Raw genomic sequence first — 21,092 nt, forward strand, 5'->3', positions numbered from 1 at the left:
AAGAACCGAGACAATCTCAATTGGTGACAAAATTCGATGCACGCGGTAATGCTAATCTTCGATTGAAAATTGTAGATAAAAAGAAAAGGTAAATTTAAAAAGCTTTAAGCTAAATTCTTCGTAATATTATTGTCTTGAATATGTAAAATTATGGTTCGACATGTGCTGTTTTAAATTTGCCATGAATCCTTGTTTAAATTGGCTATTTTAAAGCTACTACAAAAAGGTAATTTTCTGAGACGTATGTCAAAACGAAACTACTTGTTTTATTAAACAACGCCATATAAAGCTTAAGTATAAAATTCAATAATAAATCTATCTACATGGCGTTTGAAATGGTATGAGATGATTTTAAGTGCCAAAATAAGATGAAAATCAAGAATGATGAAATTGAATTTGAGGTTTTATATTCGAAATATTAATTACTAACAATACGCGAAAAAGTAAGATTTTATTTAATTTTTTCTTCATTAAAGAAGATAGAAAAAAAATCCATTAACTATTTTATGTACAATTTAATTCTCTTTTAAGATTTATTTACAAAATTATTTAGAATGTTTACAAATAGCAAATATTTTAAAAACCAACAAAAATAACTATTATTGACTACGAATGACTTTGGCTAATTATGTTATTAATTAAATTCAAACTTCTATTAACTCTTTTATACTTTATCCATCCGCGACGTACTTATCAACATGAAAGACGAGAAAAAATACATATAAAACATATTTTTTTTTAATCTCTTATCGCAAACGAAAAATATTTTATTCTACTGCGAAAGGGTTAAGAAGAACATAAATTCTAATCACGTGGTCCAGACAGCCGAAACGTCACAGAATTATTAATAACCGAATGACTTAAATTTGCATACATGTATTTACGGGCAAAAATTAAAAAACAAATTATAAAGACGCATATTTTTAATTACACTATAATTCTTCATAAAAATTCATCGATAATAAACGTAAATCACGATTCGAATTGCTCCAATAATATTGCAAATCGTCAAAACAATTCAAGTTAAATTTTTTTTCATCCGGTCAAACGATCTAAACGAAATAATTTTGCGTCGATGATAACACTGTGTAACAATTGGAGCTGCTTTCAGAGGCTAAACTACTTGAAGCCTTATTTCCAATGTTTTAAAACTGCAAATATGGTATTTATGCGCGACAATGTAACAATTCACAACAGCAAGTTAACACAAACGTGGCTGGAAAACTCGAATAGCTCTACAGTGAAGTGGCCAGCGATCTCGCTTGACATAAATCCGATCGAAATTGTGTGGGGATTAATGGTGCGAAGAACTTACGACAATGGACGCCAATATTCATCCACAATGTTAGCCATGACATCTTGAAGAATTTGATCAATTCGATGCCAAAACGAATAAAAATGTTCGAAAATAACAAAATTGTTAACTATCAATCTTATCTGTTTCGTTTTCTTACATTCGTTGAAAATTTTAACAATGAGATCAAGACTGTTATACATGTCATGTGTACAGACTGTTAGAAACGTCACTGAATTGTTTTCAACTGATTAACTAAATCATATTGAAACTTTAAAGTATTATAACTCTTGAATTATTAGATTTAGAGTATACATACTATCTGTAGAGTTTAAAAAAACAGCATCGAATAGTCCAATCGTAATTATTAGACTGCGGATGTTTATGTCAATAAAATATGTTGAAATAATTTTATTATTTAAACATAATGATAATCAGTTATAATTTAAATTGTAATATATTACGAGTATTTTTCCAATATCGTCAAGGGTTAGTTTATAAGTCAATTTATAAGCTGAGAACGAACGTTCAACATAACAAGATGTGATTGGGGCATAATTGAATTTACTGAAGTAGTATGCTTTAATTGTTTTAAGTTCTTTAACAATCTGACCTCGTAAAATTCGTTACCGTAGAACCTATCTGCCAAGGATACTTCAGAATTACTGATTAATACTATTCGTAGCATCTATAAACTGTTACCATTAATGATTCACTATAAGTAAACACGACATGTATAAATAGCTACGTTGACATTTCTACCATGACTATCGTACACGAACATTGAATTAGTAAACTGAAATAAACATTTGGAAACCCATATAAGAATTAAATTTATAAAAAGAAATGCAATAAATATATATGACATATGCAGTATGTTTCAATATATATTTTTATAAAATGTATGTAAAACATATGTCCATATGCAAATATGCAAAATAAAAAATATATTTTTAAGGACCTCCAGTGATGAAACAAACTTCTATTTAGGTTTCACTCTTCTATCTATTTCCTAGGAATATATAAACATCCGCAGTCTAGTAATTATAGTATTCCGTTAAAAAAAAGGATGCATTTGCATGTTTTTAGATGCATCGATGCATAAAAATGAATGAAATTCCATTCAGTTTGTGTATCGTTCGATGCCGTTTAATTTTGCCTCATTTTTTGTATCTCTAATCGATCTACATATATCATTCCCCGATTGATTTGATTGAATCCTGAATCTTTAGAAACAAAACAGAAATGAATTCGAGAATTCCCGACTATCGAAGAGCAAAACATCCTAGTAAACGCAATCGCAAGTTAACGATTTAACGACAAAATCCCGTATCGCGATACCGAAACTTGATGGGATAATTGAAAATTAAGTTCGTCGCGGGTTACTTAACAAAATAAACAGGGGAGTAAGCAAAACAGACGGAGAACGGAGGACGTGGGAGCAGCACACGTCTTTCGGGAGGGCAGTAGCAACGGCAAAGAACAGCCGGAGGCAGAGCCACGCAGCGAGCTGAATCCACCCCGCAAGGAATATCTGGATTTCCCTCTTTCCTCTCGATTTTCTTCCTTCGGCCGGGTTCTTCGTTAGCGGTTTCGAGGGTAAAGTACCGTGGAGTTAGCTAATTGGTTGAACGCCTCGGGCGGCTACTCTCGAAATCCATGAGATATCTAGGAACCCTTCGGCCACCCCCCATATTTCCTCCTCTCGAACCTTTAGTCCCGTTTCGTATCTATATCTTGGCATCTGAAACGACGCGAGGAAGAAGAAGGTGTAACTATATACTTTCTTCGAGATTACGAAATCGCGTTTTCAGTGTTCGAAGGGAAAAGCCCGGACGGCGGCGGCCGAAGGAACCAGGGGATGGAAGGAACGCTTCGAGGACATTCCCGTCGAGTTTATCGTGAAAGTTTTCGCCAGTTGTCCAACGAGGATAAGGACAAAATCCAGAGATCCCGGCCGGCGACAATGAGGACTTCCCCAGACGATATCCTACGATCGTAATATAGTGCCGTCGATTCTACCGGCGAGAGGATAGCCGCGAGATACCGCGCTCCCTGTTTGCTGGTTTTAGCATTTACTCTTGGTTAGATTTTATACGACCGTTCCGGGTAACAGATGTTACGTCGGAACTGATTTATGGATCATTTTGATTACCATTAATGTCATACACCACCCGGTAATAGAAGTCTGCGTGTGCCTACAAATTCGTAATTTACAAAAACATGACTTTTCAAACGTGTAGATAGAAGAGACAGAAGTTAAAAATAATAGAGGTAGATTGTAACGATAGCTATAATTTCTAAATTTCTTAATAGATTATGGTAAGGACAAACATTTGTGAGGTATAATTTTATGTTTGTTATTGCAAGATAGGGAAAGAAAATTTCTGTTCTATCTTTATTTCTTAAACAAATATAAAATGTACAAATGGAGAAACATAACAATTTCTATACGAACCACGAAAAGTCTTGCCAAACTGTATATCACTTATATAAATAAATATAATCATACATCATCCAGTAATAGAAGTCTACGTATGCCTACAAATTCGTAATTTACAAAAACATGACTTTTCAAACCTGTAGATAGAAGAGACAGAAGTTAAAAATAATAGAGGTAGATTGTAACGATAGCTATAATTTCTAAATTTCTTAATAGATTATGGTAAGGACAAACATTTGTGAGGTATAATTTTATGTTTGTTATTGCAAGATAGGGAAAGAAAATTTCTGTTCTATCTTCATTTCTTAGGTAAATATAAAATGTACAAATGGAGAAACATAACAATTTCTATACGAACCACGAAGAGTCTTGCCAAACTGTATATCATTTATAAATAAAATTGCAATTTTCTTATATTTAAAACGAGTAACAAAAATATTAAATTAGAGAACCATAGAAGCTTTTCTGGAATCTGCACAATATTCTAATGAAGAACAAATTTCAAAAAAAAATTTAATCCAATGTTTCTCAATAATTTTCTTCGCGTGTAATTACATTATATTATTAGGTCATCTCAATTTAGGGAAGTCTGATACTTCTAAACTATCAACGTCGACAATTATAGAAATTTGGTGAAAAAATAAGGTTGTATCAAAGCTCGAAATACTTGTTTTGTACTAGCTTATAGAATTGAATCTATTTAACCGTATGATTGGAAACACAGCTTTTGCTCGTATGCAATAAAAAAGAACTTTTCCTAAAGCATTTAATAACTGGTGATAAATAATTCATTTTATATGACAATCCTCAGTGAAAATATTACTGGACTGTTAAATATGAACCATCATAACAATATTCGAAATTAGGTTTATGTCCTTGTCAATTTTTTTAAGTATTTGGTAAGATCATCAAGACATTCTGTATTTTGAATTAAAACCAAATAGTGAAACTATTATGTTTAATATAAACTTTGACCAATTAGGAAAATTACCAAATGTGGTACATATAAAACTTTCAGGCTTATCGATCAGAAACAAAGTGATATTTTATTATGGCACCATAATTAAGCAACATGTGGCAAAAAGTGATAAATTTGAAAATAGCAATGTACTAAAAATAGTAATAAATAACATTTTAATTAAAAATTTGAAATATTGCTTTAAATTCTAGTATAAAATTCAACGTGAACTTATGGGATGATCTAATGTTTCTCGAGAAAATACATAATCAAATACATAAATTGACGACTTAAAATTGATCTACTATATCAGTTCGTACATGTTTATCTAATAAGATGACTCACACTCATATCAGATTCTAGATGATAGTATAATATTTTTAAAAGTCAGATATAATTATATCAGGTCATATATGACTAGACAAAAACGAATTCGTAATAAAATAAAATATAATTCAATTACAAATAATATATAATGACATATATAAATACGTATATAATTCGATATACTCATGGGTGAACGACCATACACGTTTAAATATACATAAATTATATTATATCATTGTATATATGACATCAACTATGGTACTCATATATGATCCGTATTGAATCATATAACTCATATTTAGTTATTGAAAATATTGAGTAATACTTGCACTATAACATATTTTATTACGAATTCATTTTCAACCAGTCATGTAAAATGCAACATAACTATATATGACCTTCGAAAATAATATATTATCATCTAGAACCTGATATAGACACGTACCATTTTATCTAGACATATACGACTTGATATGGTACGTGCATAGCATGACACAACCACATATCTGATATAAAAGTATATTGCCTGATATGATTATGTACTGTCTTATACCGCCAATTTTTGTATGCGATCATATATGATGATATCATGATTCAAATATAAATATACATATGTATATATGAATATTTTTTCTGGGGTTATATCATCCAAATGTGATTTATACACTTTTAAAATATGCGCAACTTTGCAATAACCAATTCATCGTACAAAAATATGTTGAAAAATGTAAACTGAACGAAATAACATCAATTTGGTCAAAAAAATGAAATAATTAATGTATAAATTTATACAATTATGAGCGTATCCTAAAATGTTTATCGAATTTCATGTGTTTACGAGAGTACAAGTTACGAATGAAAGATTTCACCGGAAGCTGTTCGTTTTAATCGAGATCCGTGCGATGCATTTGTATAACGTCATAATCACCTAACTGTACGGGACACGATATTAAAAAGCATAATTGTCGGTTCAATTTACGCTGAAAGAGAGACGGAAGTGACATAAATTTTCAATTTTATGGGGCTGCAATGAACAATCTGCACTTTACCATGGTAAAATACTTGTTACCACGTTTAAATAGTTTTAATTATTTGCATCGTGCATGTCACAGGAAAATACAAAATACAAATAGATTTAACCAAATAGGTATAAAAAATGAGTGCCCTAATTGTTACTTGAAAGGACCAAAATTTATACACATAATTTGTTTATACATATAAAATGAATATTCATTCTCGATATATCATAAATATTCGAGTAAATATGTGCTTTGCGCAAAAATTACGATTATTTTCACAACTATTTTCTGAAATTATATTAAATTGTTCTGCGTACTAGATAAGCGAAATATTACAACATGTATTTTTAAAAAAAAACTACCTATTTTTTCAATGATGTTCCAATTTAAAAGATAAATTTACTATTATTAATATTAAATAAAAAAGAAGTTAGATACTTTAACTACAAATAAAATACATTCATCAATCATCTTAATTACACGAAAATTTAATTCAATTTAATTTCTATTCAAATTAAAGTTCAATTCTTTTTAATAAGTAATTTTATATTAATTTCTCATATTTCTACAGGGGGCACTAGCTAACAGACAACAATTCATTATCTTGTTATCAATGCTCAATAAAGAAAATGCATGCAAAATATATCATTCATATAGTTAATAATACTTAAACTAATTCCTAAACAAAGTAAATATAACACAATATTTCTATATCCATTGTAGTATATGAAGCATCGTTAAAAAAACTCTCTAAATATTTTTTCATCAACAAACGATACATGAACCACAAATCAATCTAGTTAAATACAAATTTGGAATCAAATACAAATTATGCATATTTGATGAGCATTATAAGTGAGACTATTAGTAACTAGTAGTATCATTTATAATATAAAACTTATTATTACAAAATATAATTGTAGATAATGTTGAGAACGGAAATACCAACAACCATAAACTATACATGACACCACAGACGAGGTGTACGAGTAAATACCCAATGAATTTTTTCGGACCATTTTTCTGGGGCTCTAGAGCCCCATTATCATTTCGACGTAGCTCACAACTTTACCAACAGGCTTGAGAAAGCGACCATAGCGCTTCTTATGGTAGGAAATGAAATTACAAGAATTCTTTTGTTTCCCAACAGAGTGAAAAAAGACAGGCTGCGCAGATTCACAGCTGATTCCTACACCCTACCCAGAATATCAAACGCGAAAAAATAATCGCAACACTAAAGACAATTGCGATCAAATTCTTATCACTTGCAACTTGCAACGCGATTAATATTCGTATTTCGTAACGCTACTGCAATTCGAGATTAATGTTTATACGTAACTCTATACTGGAAAAGCAAACGCGAAAATTTTCATTATTCGCAACTCTAAAATTAACTATAAAATTAATTATAAAACTAATGCAAACCGCGATTTACCCCAAAATACTGATCGTTGTAATATAAGTATCATCTGAAAAAGTACAACTAACTACTACAACTACAGACAAATACAGTGACAAAGTAGTAACAGAGAATGACTTTCCATCTTCATCCGAAGATGAAGATGAAGAGCCATTTGTTGTAGCCCACTCTTGAGACAATTTGTCAGGGCCTCTTCGACTCCACAGAGCCTTTTCTCTCTTCGGCGGTCCTGCCGAAGCCTGAAACTTAATACTAGACTCGAGATTCCGTGCACCATACAGTCCTTCAACGATTCTAGGAATCATTATCAGAACAGATGAGACGAAACTCGAGCGGGACGAGCGTCTCGGGAAACCTACCGCGAACGAACTCGACCGCGGAGAGCGACTGTAAAGCCGCGCGATTCCAAGAATCGAAACTAAAACCAAAACAAACGGTACGATCCGTTTGGATCGGCTAACGTTTCGGCTCTCCATATCGAACTACAGGAATAGGTCTGCCACGGAAATAAAATCTGTAACAGCTCTATCCAGGCCCTACCTACTTACAACTAACACACATACCAGAAAGTTAAGTTACCTACCTACCTAACGCTATATTTAAAAAATTCCAAAACTCATTCTCGCAAGCAAACACTCCACGGTTCTCACACATAATGTCCGGGCGCAAAAGCCTACACTAGAGAGGATTCCCCGGGGTTCCTCCGACACCCGAACATTTCACACAACATTCACACTCTAAGGTACGTACCATGTCCTGAAATCGGCTGACAAACACTACTGTTCATTGCGTATTTTTATTGTATGTATACATAAGCATTTGCATAGGACACTTTAATGTATGTAATATAGTCTTTAATAAAATATAATATATGTAAAATTGAGAAGGTAATCTATTAAGCATTCTTATAATATTACTGTTGTGTATGCAGTATCTACTATTGCCAAATAAATGGTAAATTTCTAGTGTTACAAAATAATGAACTTTTGAAACGACGCACCTCCACAGCCTAACCACACATACATACATGTAGAAAGTACGTCGCGCACGATACGTTAGCATTGTCAGCCGCACACATATAGATTATTATTACAAATCTAAATCATCGTGCTCATTGCCTTCGCCCACGCAAGTAGCACCTGAGCACTTGGGTGAGTTTAGGCAACGAACACGGAAAAGTATCCTGAAAATCCTCAACTAAAAAAAATGATTATGATAAATGCTAGCGGATAACAAAATAGTATTTATTTATATTTTCTTATTTTATTTTATTTACTGGATTTTTCATTTGCCATAAATGAAGAGCACAAGTTTAATACATATTCATAATGAAAAATATTAGTAATAGAAATTTCTTTGAATAATATTAAATTATTTTAAAATTATTACTTTGAAAATTTAAAATAAGTTACTGAAGCAATTTGATTAAAATATTCAACCCTCGGACAATTCTGTGGTCAAAGCACATTTTTTAAAGATACAAATAGTAAATAATACTTGACTAAAGAATTGACCGGTCGCGAAATGTTTTCTTGTGCATAAATTGAAACATATTTTTCAATATGTAAGGAAGATTTTGGTATCTTCGGTACAAAATCATCAAATTAAATTTAAATGCGAGACGTGTGAACAATATAAAAAACAGTCAAGATTCAAAATTATATAATATGCAATAATCATTATCATAGTAAATGTAATTAATTTAGTAAAATAATTTATCATACTACTGGAGCTTTTATGTGTCTAATTAGAAATCGAGATGCACAAGAAAACCCTAGCCTACACTAAAAAAAATATAACAGTAGTACATGTTACTACTCACGGATATGATTCATACCCGCGGTCACTGTATTTGTCAAAAATTGCACGTATACAACTGGTCACCCGCGTCGATTCGCACCTTTTTGTCCTACGACGTGAGTGGGGACCGGAGGAATAAAAATTGGCATGCAACTTACCAATTGTAGAATGCAAGCACCCGCACGACGATGTTGGCTACTAGAAGTCGTCAGCGAAGTCATCACCGAAATCAGCAGCGAAGTTATTTAAGGGGTTCCTGGATCCGTGAATAGTAGACGTTGGTGGGATGTTAGGATCCTGTAAAAAGAAACAGCAAATATAACACCCTATTTCTTAAATTGTAGAGATTTCAATTTAAAAAAAAAAATCAATTTTGAAAAAAAACAATTTTTTTCGGAACAAAGTACGAAGATACTTACATTTTTTGCTTGTAGGTATCGCCAAATACTCCTATTCAGTGACGCACTGACTCTACTGTCGCGATTCATAAAGCAAAGAGAGCCCCGGTGCTCTGATTAAAATTCACGAGAGCTCAATGTACACTGACTCGAACTTCGCGTGTCCCTAAAATTGAAACGATAATTTATTAGAAGCCACTGTGCTTCGAAAAAAAAGAAACTCTAAACGACGCAAGCACTGAATTTACTGATCGCATTGCGCGCGGTCATCAAAATTTCTAAAAGAAAAAATGAAAATTTGCGATTAGAAATAAAAAATAATTTAGTAAACACACATATCTGTCTATCTATCGATTTAGTATTAAATTTCATCGATAAAATGACAAAAATTGGTAAAGATATATAAGTATATACTCACTTGTTATAATGAAGTTAAATTTACCAAGATGGAATTTCGTATTTCCTCGATTGGCGAATTCCAAGCATCAATGGCGTCCATCCATTGCATGCTGGTAGCGTCCCTTCCAGCCGAATTGCAGCAAAGTCTGTAACAGAAATAAAACGAAAATTACGATCCGATGTGGTAAAATAAATGCATGCACACCTTAATTAATGATCGACCGAACCCGAAATATGGTCTATGAATTGATAATTGCGTTTGCAGATATCACAATTTATGTCGATTAAACATGTAAGAAAGTGCACGTAACTGTCTCGACTTTTTTCGCGATTCCGGCAGAAATTCTAGTTGAAACGTGTTAATATTATATGAAAGCATCAACAAAGACTAACGGAAAGTACTACGAACGATTCGGGACATTCAGATGACAATAATTAATAATTACGTACCTAATTAGACGCAAAACTGTCAACGCACTTATCACGCCACTTGCCAGACGAAGAATGACGAACAGGATCGGACGTGTCTACCGCGCAAGGAGTGGGGAGTGGAGTGAGGGAGTCACGTACCCCGTCTCGATTCTACTTCGAAGGAGAAGTTATAACTTATATTTCGAATAACTGAAAATAAATGAAGTAGATACGAAAAATAAATAAAATAATTACAAAACGATACCAAACAAACAATTAATTACTTAATTAACGTTATACTGTTGTAACGTCAGAATGCAAGCCGCTCATTGGCTCTGCTTGAACATTGAATATCGATCTGTTATTGGACGCACAAGTTACTAGATCGATTCAAATATATTAATTCTAATTATAGAAACATATAATGTGTTCATATTAGTTTTCAACCTAAATTTCAATCAGTTTCTTACATAAATGTTCCTTTTGTGTATAGTATAATTTCTAAAGTTATTTGCCTTACTTTCCACTAGATCTACATAAAACCCTATCGAGATTCTGTGACGGTACCATTGGGTAATCTGTTGTGCAGACAGATGTCAGCAGCAATAATTTTTTCGTGACACACGGATTAACGACACAGAGAATGCATCGTGTAAATGTGTAAAAAGCTCAGTTTCCCGTGCCACGCGACCAAAGAATCACGAGCCCAGCTGCAAGGTGAAATCGAGAGGCTGGCTACCAAAGATATAAACACGGACCGATCGAGTTTCAAAGCACAAGTGTCCCTGGCTTACGAATGCTAGCAAAGGTAGGAATAAAATTACTTTTAAGAAATAGTTTAGAATACACAAGAAATAGGTACAGATCAGTATTAGATTAGAACAGTCATTTAGTTAAACATTGTGAATATTAATGTTTTCGTGTATTCGATACATAAATTACAAAATTTACATGAAAAGCTTTGATTAATATATTTGAATCGATCTAGTAACTTGTGCGTCCAATAACAGATCGATATTCAATGTTCATGCAGAGCCAATGAGCGGCTTGCATTCCGACGTTACAACAGTATAACGTTAATTAAGTAATTAATTGTTTGTTTGGTATCGTTTTGTAATTATTTTATTTATTTTTCGTATCTACTTCATTTATCTTCAGTTATTCGAAATATAAGTTATAACTTCTCCTTCGAAATAGAATCGAGACGGGGTACGTGACTCCCTCACTCCACTCCCCACTCCTTGCGCGGTAGACACGTCCGATCCTGTTCGTCATTCTTCGTCTGGCAAGTGGCGTGATAAGTGCGTTGACAGTTTTGCGTCTAATTAGGTACGTAATTATTAATTATTGTCATCTGAATGTCCCGAATCGTTCGTAGTACTTTCCGTTAGTCTTTGTTGATGCTTTCATATAATATTAACACGTTTCAACTAGAATTTCTGCCGGAATCGCGAAAAAAGTCGAGACAGTTACGTGCACTTACTTACATGTTTAATCGACATAAATTGTGATATCTGCAAACGCAATTATCAATTCATAGACCATATTTCGGGTTCGGTCGATCATTAATTAAGGTGTGCATGCATTTATTTTACCACATCGGATCGTAATTTTCGTTTTATTTCTGTTACAGACTTTGCTGCAATTCGGCTGGAAGGGACGCTACCGGCATGCAATGGATGGACGCCATTGATGCTTGGAATTCGCCAATCGAGGAAATAAGAAATTCCATCTTGGTAAATTCAACTTCATTATAACAAGTGAGTATGTACCTATATATGTTTACCAATTTTTGTCATTTTATCGATGAAATTTAATACTAAATCGATAGATAGACAAATATGTGTGTTTACTAAATTATTTTTTATTTCTAATTGCAAATTTTCATTTTCTTTTTTAGAAATTTTGATGACCGCGCGCAATGCGGTCAGTAAATTCAGTGCTTCCGTCGTTTAGAGTTTCTATTTTTTCGAAGCACAGTGGCTTCTAATAAATTATCGTTTCAATTTTAGGGACACGCGAAGTTCGAGTCAGTGTACATTGAGCTCTCGTGAATTTTAGTCAGAGCACCGGGGCTCTCTTTGCTTTATGAATCGCGACAGTAGAGTCAGTGCGTCACTGAATAGGAGTATTTGGCGATGCCTACAAGCAAAAAATGTAAGTATCTTCGTACTTTGTTCCGAAAAAAATTGTTTTTTTCAAAATTGATTTTTTTTTTTAAATTGAAATCTCTACAATTTAAGAAATAGGGTGTTATATTTGCTGTTTCTTTTTACAGGATCCTAACATCCCACCAACGTCTACTATTCACGGATCCAGGAACCCCTTAAATAACTCCGCTGCTGATTTCGGTGATGACTTCGCTGACGACTCCTAGTAGCCAACATCGTCGTGCGGGTGCTTGCATTCTACAATTGGTAAGTTGCATGCCAATTTTTATTCCTCCGGTCCCCAATCACGTCGTAGGACAAAAAGGTCCGAATCGACGCGGGTGACCAGTTGTATACGTGCAATTTTTGCCAAATACAGTGATCGCGGGTATGAATCATATCCGTGAGTAGTAACATGTACTACTGTTATATTTTTTTTAGTGTAGGCTAGGGTTTTCTTGTGCTTCTCGATTTCTAATTAGACACATAAAAGCTCCAGTAGTATGATAAATTATTTTACTAAATTAATTACATTTACTATGATAATGATTATTGCATATTATATAATTTTGAATCTTGACTGTTTTTTATATTGTTCACACGTCTCGCATTTAAATTTAATTTGATGATTTTGTACCGAAGATACCAAAGATCTTCCTTACATATTGAAAAATATGTTTCAATTTATGCACAAGAAAACATTTCGCGACCGGTCAATTCTTTAGTCAAGTATTATTTACTATTTGTATCTTTAAAAAATGTGCTTTGACCACAGAATTGTCCGAGGGTTGAATATTTTAATCAAATTGCTTCAGTAACTTATTTTAAATTTTCAAAGTAATAATTTTAAAATAATTTAATATTATTCAAAGAAATTTCTATTACTAATATTTTTCATTATGAATATGTATTAAACTTGTGCTCTTCATTTATGGCAAATGAAAAATCCAGTAAATAAAATAAAATAAGAAAATATAAATAAATACTATTTTGTTATCCGCTAGCATTTATCATAATCATTTTTTTTAGTTGAGGATTTTCAGGATACTTTTCCGTGTTCGTTGCCTAAACTCACCCAAGTGCTCAGGTGCTACTTGCGTGGGCGAAGGCAATGAGCACGATGATTTAGATTTGTAATAATAATCTATATGTGTGCGGCTGACAATGCTAACGTATCGTGCGCGACGTACTTTCTACATGTATGTATGTGTGGTTAGGCTGTGGAGGTGCGTCGTTTCAAAAGTTCATTATTTTGTAACACTAGATATTTACCATTTATTTGGCAATAGTAGATACTGCATACACAACAGTAATATTATAAGAATGCTTAATAGATTACCTTCTCAATTTTACATATATTATATTTTATTAAAGACTATATTACATACATTAAAGTGTCCTATGCAAATGCTTATGTATACATACAATAAAAATACGCAATGAACAGTAGTGTTTGTCAGCCGATTTCAGGACATGGTACGTACCTTAGAGTGTGAATGTTGTGTGAAATGTTCGGGTGTCGGAGGAACCCCGGGGAATCCTCTCTAGTGTAGGCTTTTGCGCCCGGACATTATGTGTGAGAACCGTGGAGTGTTTGCTTGCGAGAATGAGTTTTGGAATTTTTTAAATATAGCGTTAGGTAGGTAGGTAACTTAACTTTCTGGTATGTGTGTTAGTTGTAAGTAGGTAGGGCCAGGATAGAGCTGTTACAGATTTTATTTCCGTGGCAGACCTATTCCTGTAGTTCGATTTGGAGAGCCGAAACGTTAGCCGATTCAAACGGATCATACCGTTTGTTTTGGTTTTAGTTTCGATTTTTGGAATCGCGCGGCTTCACAGTCGCTCTCCGCGGTCGCGGTCGTTCGCGGTAGGTTTCCCGAGACGCTCGTCCCGCTCGAGTTTCGTCTCATCTGTTTTGATAATGATTCCTAGAATCGTTGAAGGACTGTATGTTGCACGGAATCTCGAGTTTAGTATTAAGTTTCAGGCTTCGGCAGGACCGCCGAAGAGGGAAAAGGCTCTGTGGAGTCGAAGAGGCCCTGACAAATTGTCTCATGAGTGGGCTACAACAAATGCCTCTTCATCTTCATCTTCGGATGAAGATGGAAAGTCATTCTCTGTTACTACTTTGTCACTGTATTTGTCTGTAGTTGTAGTAGTTAGTTGTACTTTTTCAGATGATACTTATATTACGACGATCAGTATTTTGGGGTAAATCGCGGTTTGCATTAGTTTTATAATTAATTTTATAGTTAAGTTTAGAGTTGCGAATAACGAAAATTTTCGCGTTTGCTTTTCCAGTATAGAGTTACGTATAAACATTAATCTCGAATTGCAGTAGCGTTACGAAATACGAATATTAATCGCGTTGCAAGTTGCAAGTAATAAGAATTTGATCGCAATTGTCTTTAGTGTTGCGATTATTTTTTCGCGTTTGATATTCTGGGTAGGGTGTAGGAATCAGCTGTGAATCTGCGCAGCCTGTCTTTTTTCACTCTGTTGAGAAACAAAAGAATTCTTGTAATCTCATTTCCTACCATAAGAAGCGCTATTGTCGCTTTCTTTAGCCTGTTGGTAAAGTTGTGAGCGACGCCGAAATGATAAAAAAATACAGTGGGTGAAAAACCTACTCGTATACCTCGTCTGTGACAATACTCTAGAATCTTTGATGAATCAATGAGAATCAAAACTAACCTAGCGAAGAAGCTCTATATTCATGATGACCTATGCAAGGCGGATCGCAGCCAATTTGCTAATATTATTTAGTTTTTAATTAATAATTGCATTGCCCAGCTAAGAGTGATACGATTATTAATTAAACGGAAAATAATATTACCCAGGTCTCACCACGTGGAGGTTGCTGCGAGTAGAGACCCAAAGGAATATAGATGAAATCAAAGTTCCATCGATCTCCCTTTTACATTCTTCCAAGCGAGATTACTAAACTAAAGAGATGAAAGGAAGCAATGTTCCTTCGATCTTCTAGTTTAGTTGTACCAAGTAATTATTTCAAAAGGTGTGAAGGTAAATCGAGAATCGAACCTACTGCCCTTCCTAACTAGATCTCTATAGGAAAACGGATGCTGCAACCCTGAATCGAGGTCTCCATTTCCCCAACGCAACCCGCCGGGAGCCCGAAGGACCTGACTTAGGCTGTCTGACATAGAGAGAGTACCTGAGACAATGTTGACTTCCGCTGGAAGGTGTGCGTTTCCGCAGAATACGGAAACTCCACACCTTCCAGCGGAGAACCATTTTCCCTCGATCGAGTTACCAAGGGAAGGCGATTAGATCTTTCCGACCAGCTACTCGGCCGATCACATGTTTCAGTTGATGAAACAATGGTGATCGAAGCTGGGAACGAAGGAACGAAAGAGAGAGAAGCTAGTCGTTTTATAATTGCTTGACATTATACGAAGACGCGTACAGAAACGAGGCTTGTGTCTAATCGATATAGTCGTACCAAGCAATTATTTCGTTAAAAAAGGATGAAGCTAAATCGTGGGTGTCGCGGCGCAATACGACGCGATGCACCATGCAATAGGTGCAAGGAACGAGAGACGCGAACCGAATAACAAGGTCAAAAGTGTCAGCTCGTTGCCTCTTAGCGAGTCTAATCGAAGAGGAAGTAAATCGACGCACCCGAAACAGGAGTTCCCCATTTCCCTCAAGCATCCTGTTGGGAACCAACTGGACCCAACTCGGGACGTCTAACAGAAAGAGGGATCTTGAGTCGGGGCTACCGCAGACAGGGACAGTTCCTGATCCCCTTTGCGGCTAAAATACCCTTTCCCTTGGATCGTTTCACCAGAGGGCGGCAACTGACCCTTCGGACTAGCTAACCAGCCGATCACTTGCTTTCTACATCAAAGCAGTGGTGATCGGAGCAAGAAACGAGAGATCGAGGGAAAAAAAACGTTGCGAGTGACACGAAAATGGTAATGGGGCTCTAGAGCCCCAGAAAAATGGGCCGAAAAAATACATTGGGTGAAAGGTCTACTCATATACCTGGTCTGTGCCTCATCTATGATTAAAGCGCCACAGGGTAGTACCAACTGTCGGTAAAATATTTTCAACTAACAAAGTTGTTCTCTGATGACGAATATTTTGTTAACATAACAAATACATTGTATTTTTTCCTGGACGAATTGGAGTCGAACTTCTAGGCGAAAGAAGGTTTTACGTAATACTAAAAGCAAGAAACTATCATAGATTTACGTATATTATACCGCATGAAGGGATATGTGGGCTTTAAATCGAAGATACATGCATTTTTTCGTTTGAAAATTTCGAGATAAACTGTCCAGAGACCTGTTTCTTAACACATGTTATTCATGCGCATGAACAGGTTTTATTAGACACGGTGCATGCGTGAGAGTACAGAAAAGCACCCCGCAACCGAAAATAATTTTTCCAAAACGATTTGAAATTTTTTAATTTTGTCGAAAAATTTCACACATTCTCGAATTTTTTTCTAGAAAGTAGGTAGGATTTCGGGGGTATGTCTATTCACCAAAAATGATTGCAATTGACCCCCGCAACCGAAAATAATTTTCTTAGAATTAATTATAAATTTTTTTTTTCGTCGAAAAATTTAGGCACCTACCCCCTGTCGATTTTTCTTAAAAATTCCTTTTTCATTTTCAGTAATTTTGTTTGACGCCCTACAGAAAAGTTGTCTAATACTTTTTTGTAGGTACCCATGAGCTCTACTTCAGAAAAAAGTTTCATTGAAATATATTCACTATTGTAGGAGTTATGGCCGTTTGAAAAATGGACCATTTTTATGGGGTTTTTCTCATTTTAGAGGGTCAAGGAACAACTTTTATAATATATTTTTGCGATTTGTACATATTCCCCATCAAAATACGCGTAGTTTGCTTTTTTAAACATTAAAATCGTCCAATCCGTTCAGAAGTTATGACGTTTTAAAGATTCCCATGAAAATTCGGGTAGACATTTCTGGCCAGAAATTATATTTTCTGTAAGGAATTTTTTTCTCGAAACTCAGTAGGATTTCGGGGGTATGTCTATTCACCAAAAATGATTGCAATTGCCCCCTGCAACTAAAAATAATTTTTCCAAGACGATTCGAAAGTCTTTTTTTTCACTCAAAACTTTCAGCACTTACTCGAATTTTTTTCTCGAAAGTGGGTAGGATTTCGGAAGTATGTGTATTCACCAAAAATAATTGTAATTGACCCCCGCAGCCGAAAATAATTTTTCCAGAACGATTTGAAATTTTTGAATGTAATTGTTAATAATTTTTTAACGAAGTCTCCATCAACAAATTGGTATTCTTGATTTTCGTCTCATTTTGGCCTTTAGAATCCCCCATTAAAATTTTTCCCAGGGGTGGCCAAACACCCTGTATGTCAGTCAATTAATACCGAGAATTATTATTGGTCTAAAAATGATTGTATTTAGATACATTTATACGTAATAAGAAAGACATGTATTTTACAGAACAACTTTATTTAAAAAAATAAATAAATAAACAAACATTTATGCGTTCATGTTTATACGCATATATTTCTAAATATCTTTCTAATTATTTTAACATATAAATATGTATAAATTTCCCTAAAATTCAAAACAATGGTTAATAGCAGCATTATACATCATTGAAAATACGACTAAACCTCCAGAATTTTCACTCTGGAATTAATTAAATTAATTTATTTATTTATTAATACTAATTCTCACGGCTTCGCATTAGTTTTTATTTAAATGTCTGTTGTGTGAGAATAATATATTAATATAAACAATAAAGACAATCTATTATATGAAAGATTTTCAAATTTTGATAGTAATTAATTTGTTATCATTTTTTTTGTAGTATTATGATATACTTTCATTAATTAAATCTCCAACAATTTGACCCATTTCTTTATCATATTGTAAAACAAAACAATGATGATAGCCGTGCTTACAGAGTTCTGCATTCATATTGGGGTGTACAAACTTCATATTTTCATAATGTCTTACTGGAGCCCAACCATCGCAATTACCATAATAAAACCATAGTTTATCAGCATGTTTTGAAAGTAAATCATCGTCCCGCTCTTTTACAATTTCCATTTCTTCATCTGCCATTTTGATTACATTTTTCAAACTACGAGGGTTTAATAACTGTTGTATTGCTTTATTATACTTTGCAGGAATGCCATTCAACAATGAATAAATGCTAATTAGAAAAATTTGCAAAAAGTGTGGCAGACATGAGAGTATCCAAGAAAGAAAGATTAAGAAACTTGCAATACGTGATACCTAACAGGAGACCACAATTAATTATTTTATGCTGTAATATTACAGTATACAGGGTATTCGGCCACCCCTGGGAAAAATTTTAATGGGGGATTCTAGAAGCCAAAATAAGACGAAAATCAAAAATACCAATTTGTTGATGGAGGCTTCGTTAAAAAGTTATTAACAATTAAATTCAAAACTTTCAAATCATTCTGGAAAAATTATTTTCGATTGCGGGGGTCAATTACAATCATTTTTAGTGAATACACATACTTCCGAAATCCTACCCACTTTCGAGAAAAAAATTCGAGTAAGTGCTGAAAGTTTTGGATGAAAAAAAGACTTTTGAATTGTCTTGGAAAAATTATTTTTAGTTACAGGGGTCAATTACAATCATTTTTGGTCACTACACATACCCCCGAAATTCTACGCATTTTCAAGAAAAAAATTCGGAACGGGCGGAACTTTAAACGTTAATAACTTTTTAACGAAGCCTCCATCAACAAATTGGTATTCTTGATTTTCGTCTTATTTTGGCCTCTAGAATCCCCCATTAAAATTTTTCCCAGGGGTGGCCGAACACCCTGTATAATAACTCAATATTAAAAGAACTTACTACTCTAGTGAAAAACCACCCATTACGAGTTTCAGCTATATGCTCTATAGTTGGAAACAGCAAGTAACATTTTACTACTCTTCTGGAAATGGATACATCTTTTAACATGTTTAGAATTATCCAACATCCTATTGAATGGCCAATAAGATGTAACTTTGCATCTTCAGGTACATACTTTTTTATAAACTCTTTCTGTAATTAAATTATAATAAATATGTAGTAAATTTTTATATAAAAAACTAAGAGTTGGTAGAAAAGGAAAACCTTATGTTCCAATTGTGCCATCAAACTGTAATGTTCATTCCAGGTTGAATCATTTGGCATGGTAGTCAACAAATTATTTGGTGGTTGTACATGTCCTGCGTGTCCAACTACCCAAATAAGTGTTTCAATGGAAAGTCTTGTTCGTAAAGTTTTTATAAATCCCTCATAAAATTCTGGAATGCCAGGATTACCCGTAATAATAATCACAATATCCTTTTTACCATACTGTGAAAGACCTTCCTCTACCCAATGTCCTTCTGTAATTACATGGGTAGGAACACCATTCCAATTTAGCATTGCACGTTGCATTTTTCTTCCTACTGTAACAAATTGTTTAACATAACTATACAATAATTAAAATTATTAGAGACATATATATACATAGGCACATTTGATTAGAATGAAATATTTATACAGACAATAATTTTTAACATGTAATTCAAATTCCTTTTTCAGTCTACTATTCTAAATCTATTATAAGAATACATTCAGTATATAAATATTAAATTTAGTGATTACTTAATACGTATTTATTTTCAAAAAAATTAAATGATTCATCATCAAACATCTATATTCATAATTCACGTTTAACAGAATACATTTATTTTAAAAAATGAGTACTTATACTAACAGCAAAATTAATGAAATTTAAAAAATATATGACAGGTACTACTACAGTAACTCGTAACGTTGCTCCAATAATTCGCACTCAATAGTGCACCTAAAGCAGGACATCATACGGACCAGATCGAACGTAGCGGTCAAGTCAGTATGTTTGCAACTTGCAACAGCAGTGTGACCGAATTTGGCATAATTGAATACATCAACTGTGACACTAGTTACGACGAACTTCCTTCGTGTCTAACAGAGTGGTGGGAAAAGCAGAAATACTACCGCATGTTCGGTTCAAGGTCTGATTAGATTTTGAGCGTAATGCACGATGGTAGCTATTGACTCCATGAAAAGATGAGTCACGTCTGATACCACCCGGTAATTAAAGTAAAGGGATAAACTTTGTTTATCTAATAGTAAGACCATGAGTCGGAGTCCGTAGTTCTGAGGAACAATTAAATACGGGCAAGGCCGGGACTTCGGTCGAGTTCAGGCTTCCTAGATACAATATACATATAATCAACATTATGCTGATAAGGAAGTCTGGCAGAGACCAGGAACAAGATCATTCGAAGTCGGATTAGGTTTGGGTTTAGATTTAGGTACTGGGTTGAAGTGGTTGGTCACCACCACTAAAAAGCGTCCGTGAACAGCGATGTTCATGATGAACAGTTCATTTGTAGCCGCAGCATCAATCACGTGAACCTTTTGTTTATATTTCCTGCCAATTCT

At 34.0% G+C, this 21,092-nt stretch overlaps 1 protein-coding gene across 4 annotated transcripts; it reads right to left on the reverse strand.

The window, feature by feature from the left end:
- Nucleotides 1–18,388: 18,388 nt before the first annotated feature.
- On the reverse strand, nucleotides 18,389–20,720 carry Sturkopf (lipid droplet associated hydrolase sturkopf). 4 transcript variants are annotated; one of them, XM_076763223.1, is made up of 4 exons: nucleotides 20,493–20,720; nucleotides 19,749–20,065; nucleotides 19,485–19,676; nucleotides 18,389–18,889 (listed from the first exon to the last, which is right to left on the reverse strand). In XM_076763223.1, the coding sequence occupies exons 2-4, from the start codon at nucleotides 20,055–20,057 to the stop codon at nucleotides 18,461–18,463; spliced, it is 930 nt and encodes a 309-aa protein (XP_076619338.1). In that variant the 5' UTR covers nucleotides 20,058–20,065; nucleotides 20,493–20,720; the 3' UTR covers nucleotides 18,389–18,460. The 4 variants fall into 4 exon arrangements, with proteins under 4 accessions (XP_076619338.1, XP_076619337.1, XP_076619336.1 ...); XM_076763222.1 differs by having other exon boundaries at nucleotides 19,749–20,068; XM_076763221.1 differs by having other exon boundaries at nucleotides 20,380–20,720.
- Nucleotides 20,721–21,092: the final 372 nt, after the last annotated feature.

The sequence above is a fragment of the Colletes latitarsis genome, chromosome 4 (assembly GCF_051014445.1).
Source record: "Colletes latitarsis isolate SP2378_abdomen chromosome 4, iyColLati1, whole genome shotgun sequence".
Lineage (NCBI taxonomy): Eukaryota > Metazoa > Arthropoda > Insecta > Hymenoptera > Colletidae > Colletes > Colletes latitarsis.

What these genes read in the sequence shown, in the direction of transcription:
- Sturkopf (XM_076763223.1), bottom strand. Translation starts at nt 20,057, where the DNA reads ATGCAACGTGCAATGCTAAATTGGAATGGTGTTCCTACCCATGTAATT. An exon ending in TGGCACAATTGGAACATAAG is followed by an intron (nt 19,677 to 19,748) that starts GTTTTCCTTTTC and finishes ATTTAATTACAG; the next exon opens with AAAGAGTTTATAAAAAAGTA. An exon ending in GGTGGTTTTTCACTAGAGTA is followed by an intron (nt 18,890 to 19,484) that starts GTAAGTTCTTTT and finishes GTCTCCTGTTAG; the next exon opens with GTATCACGTATTGCAAGTTT.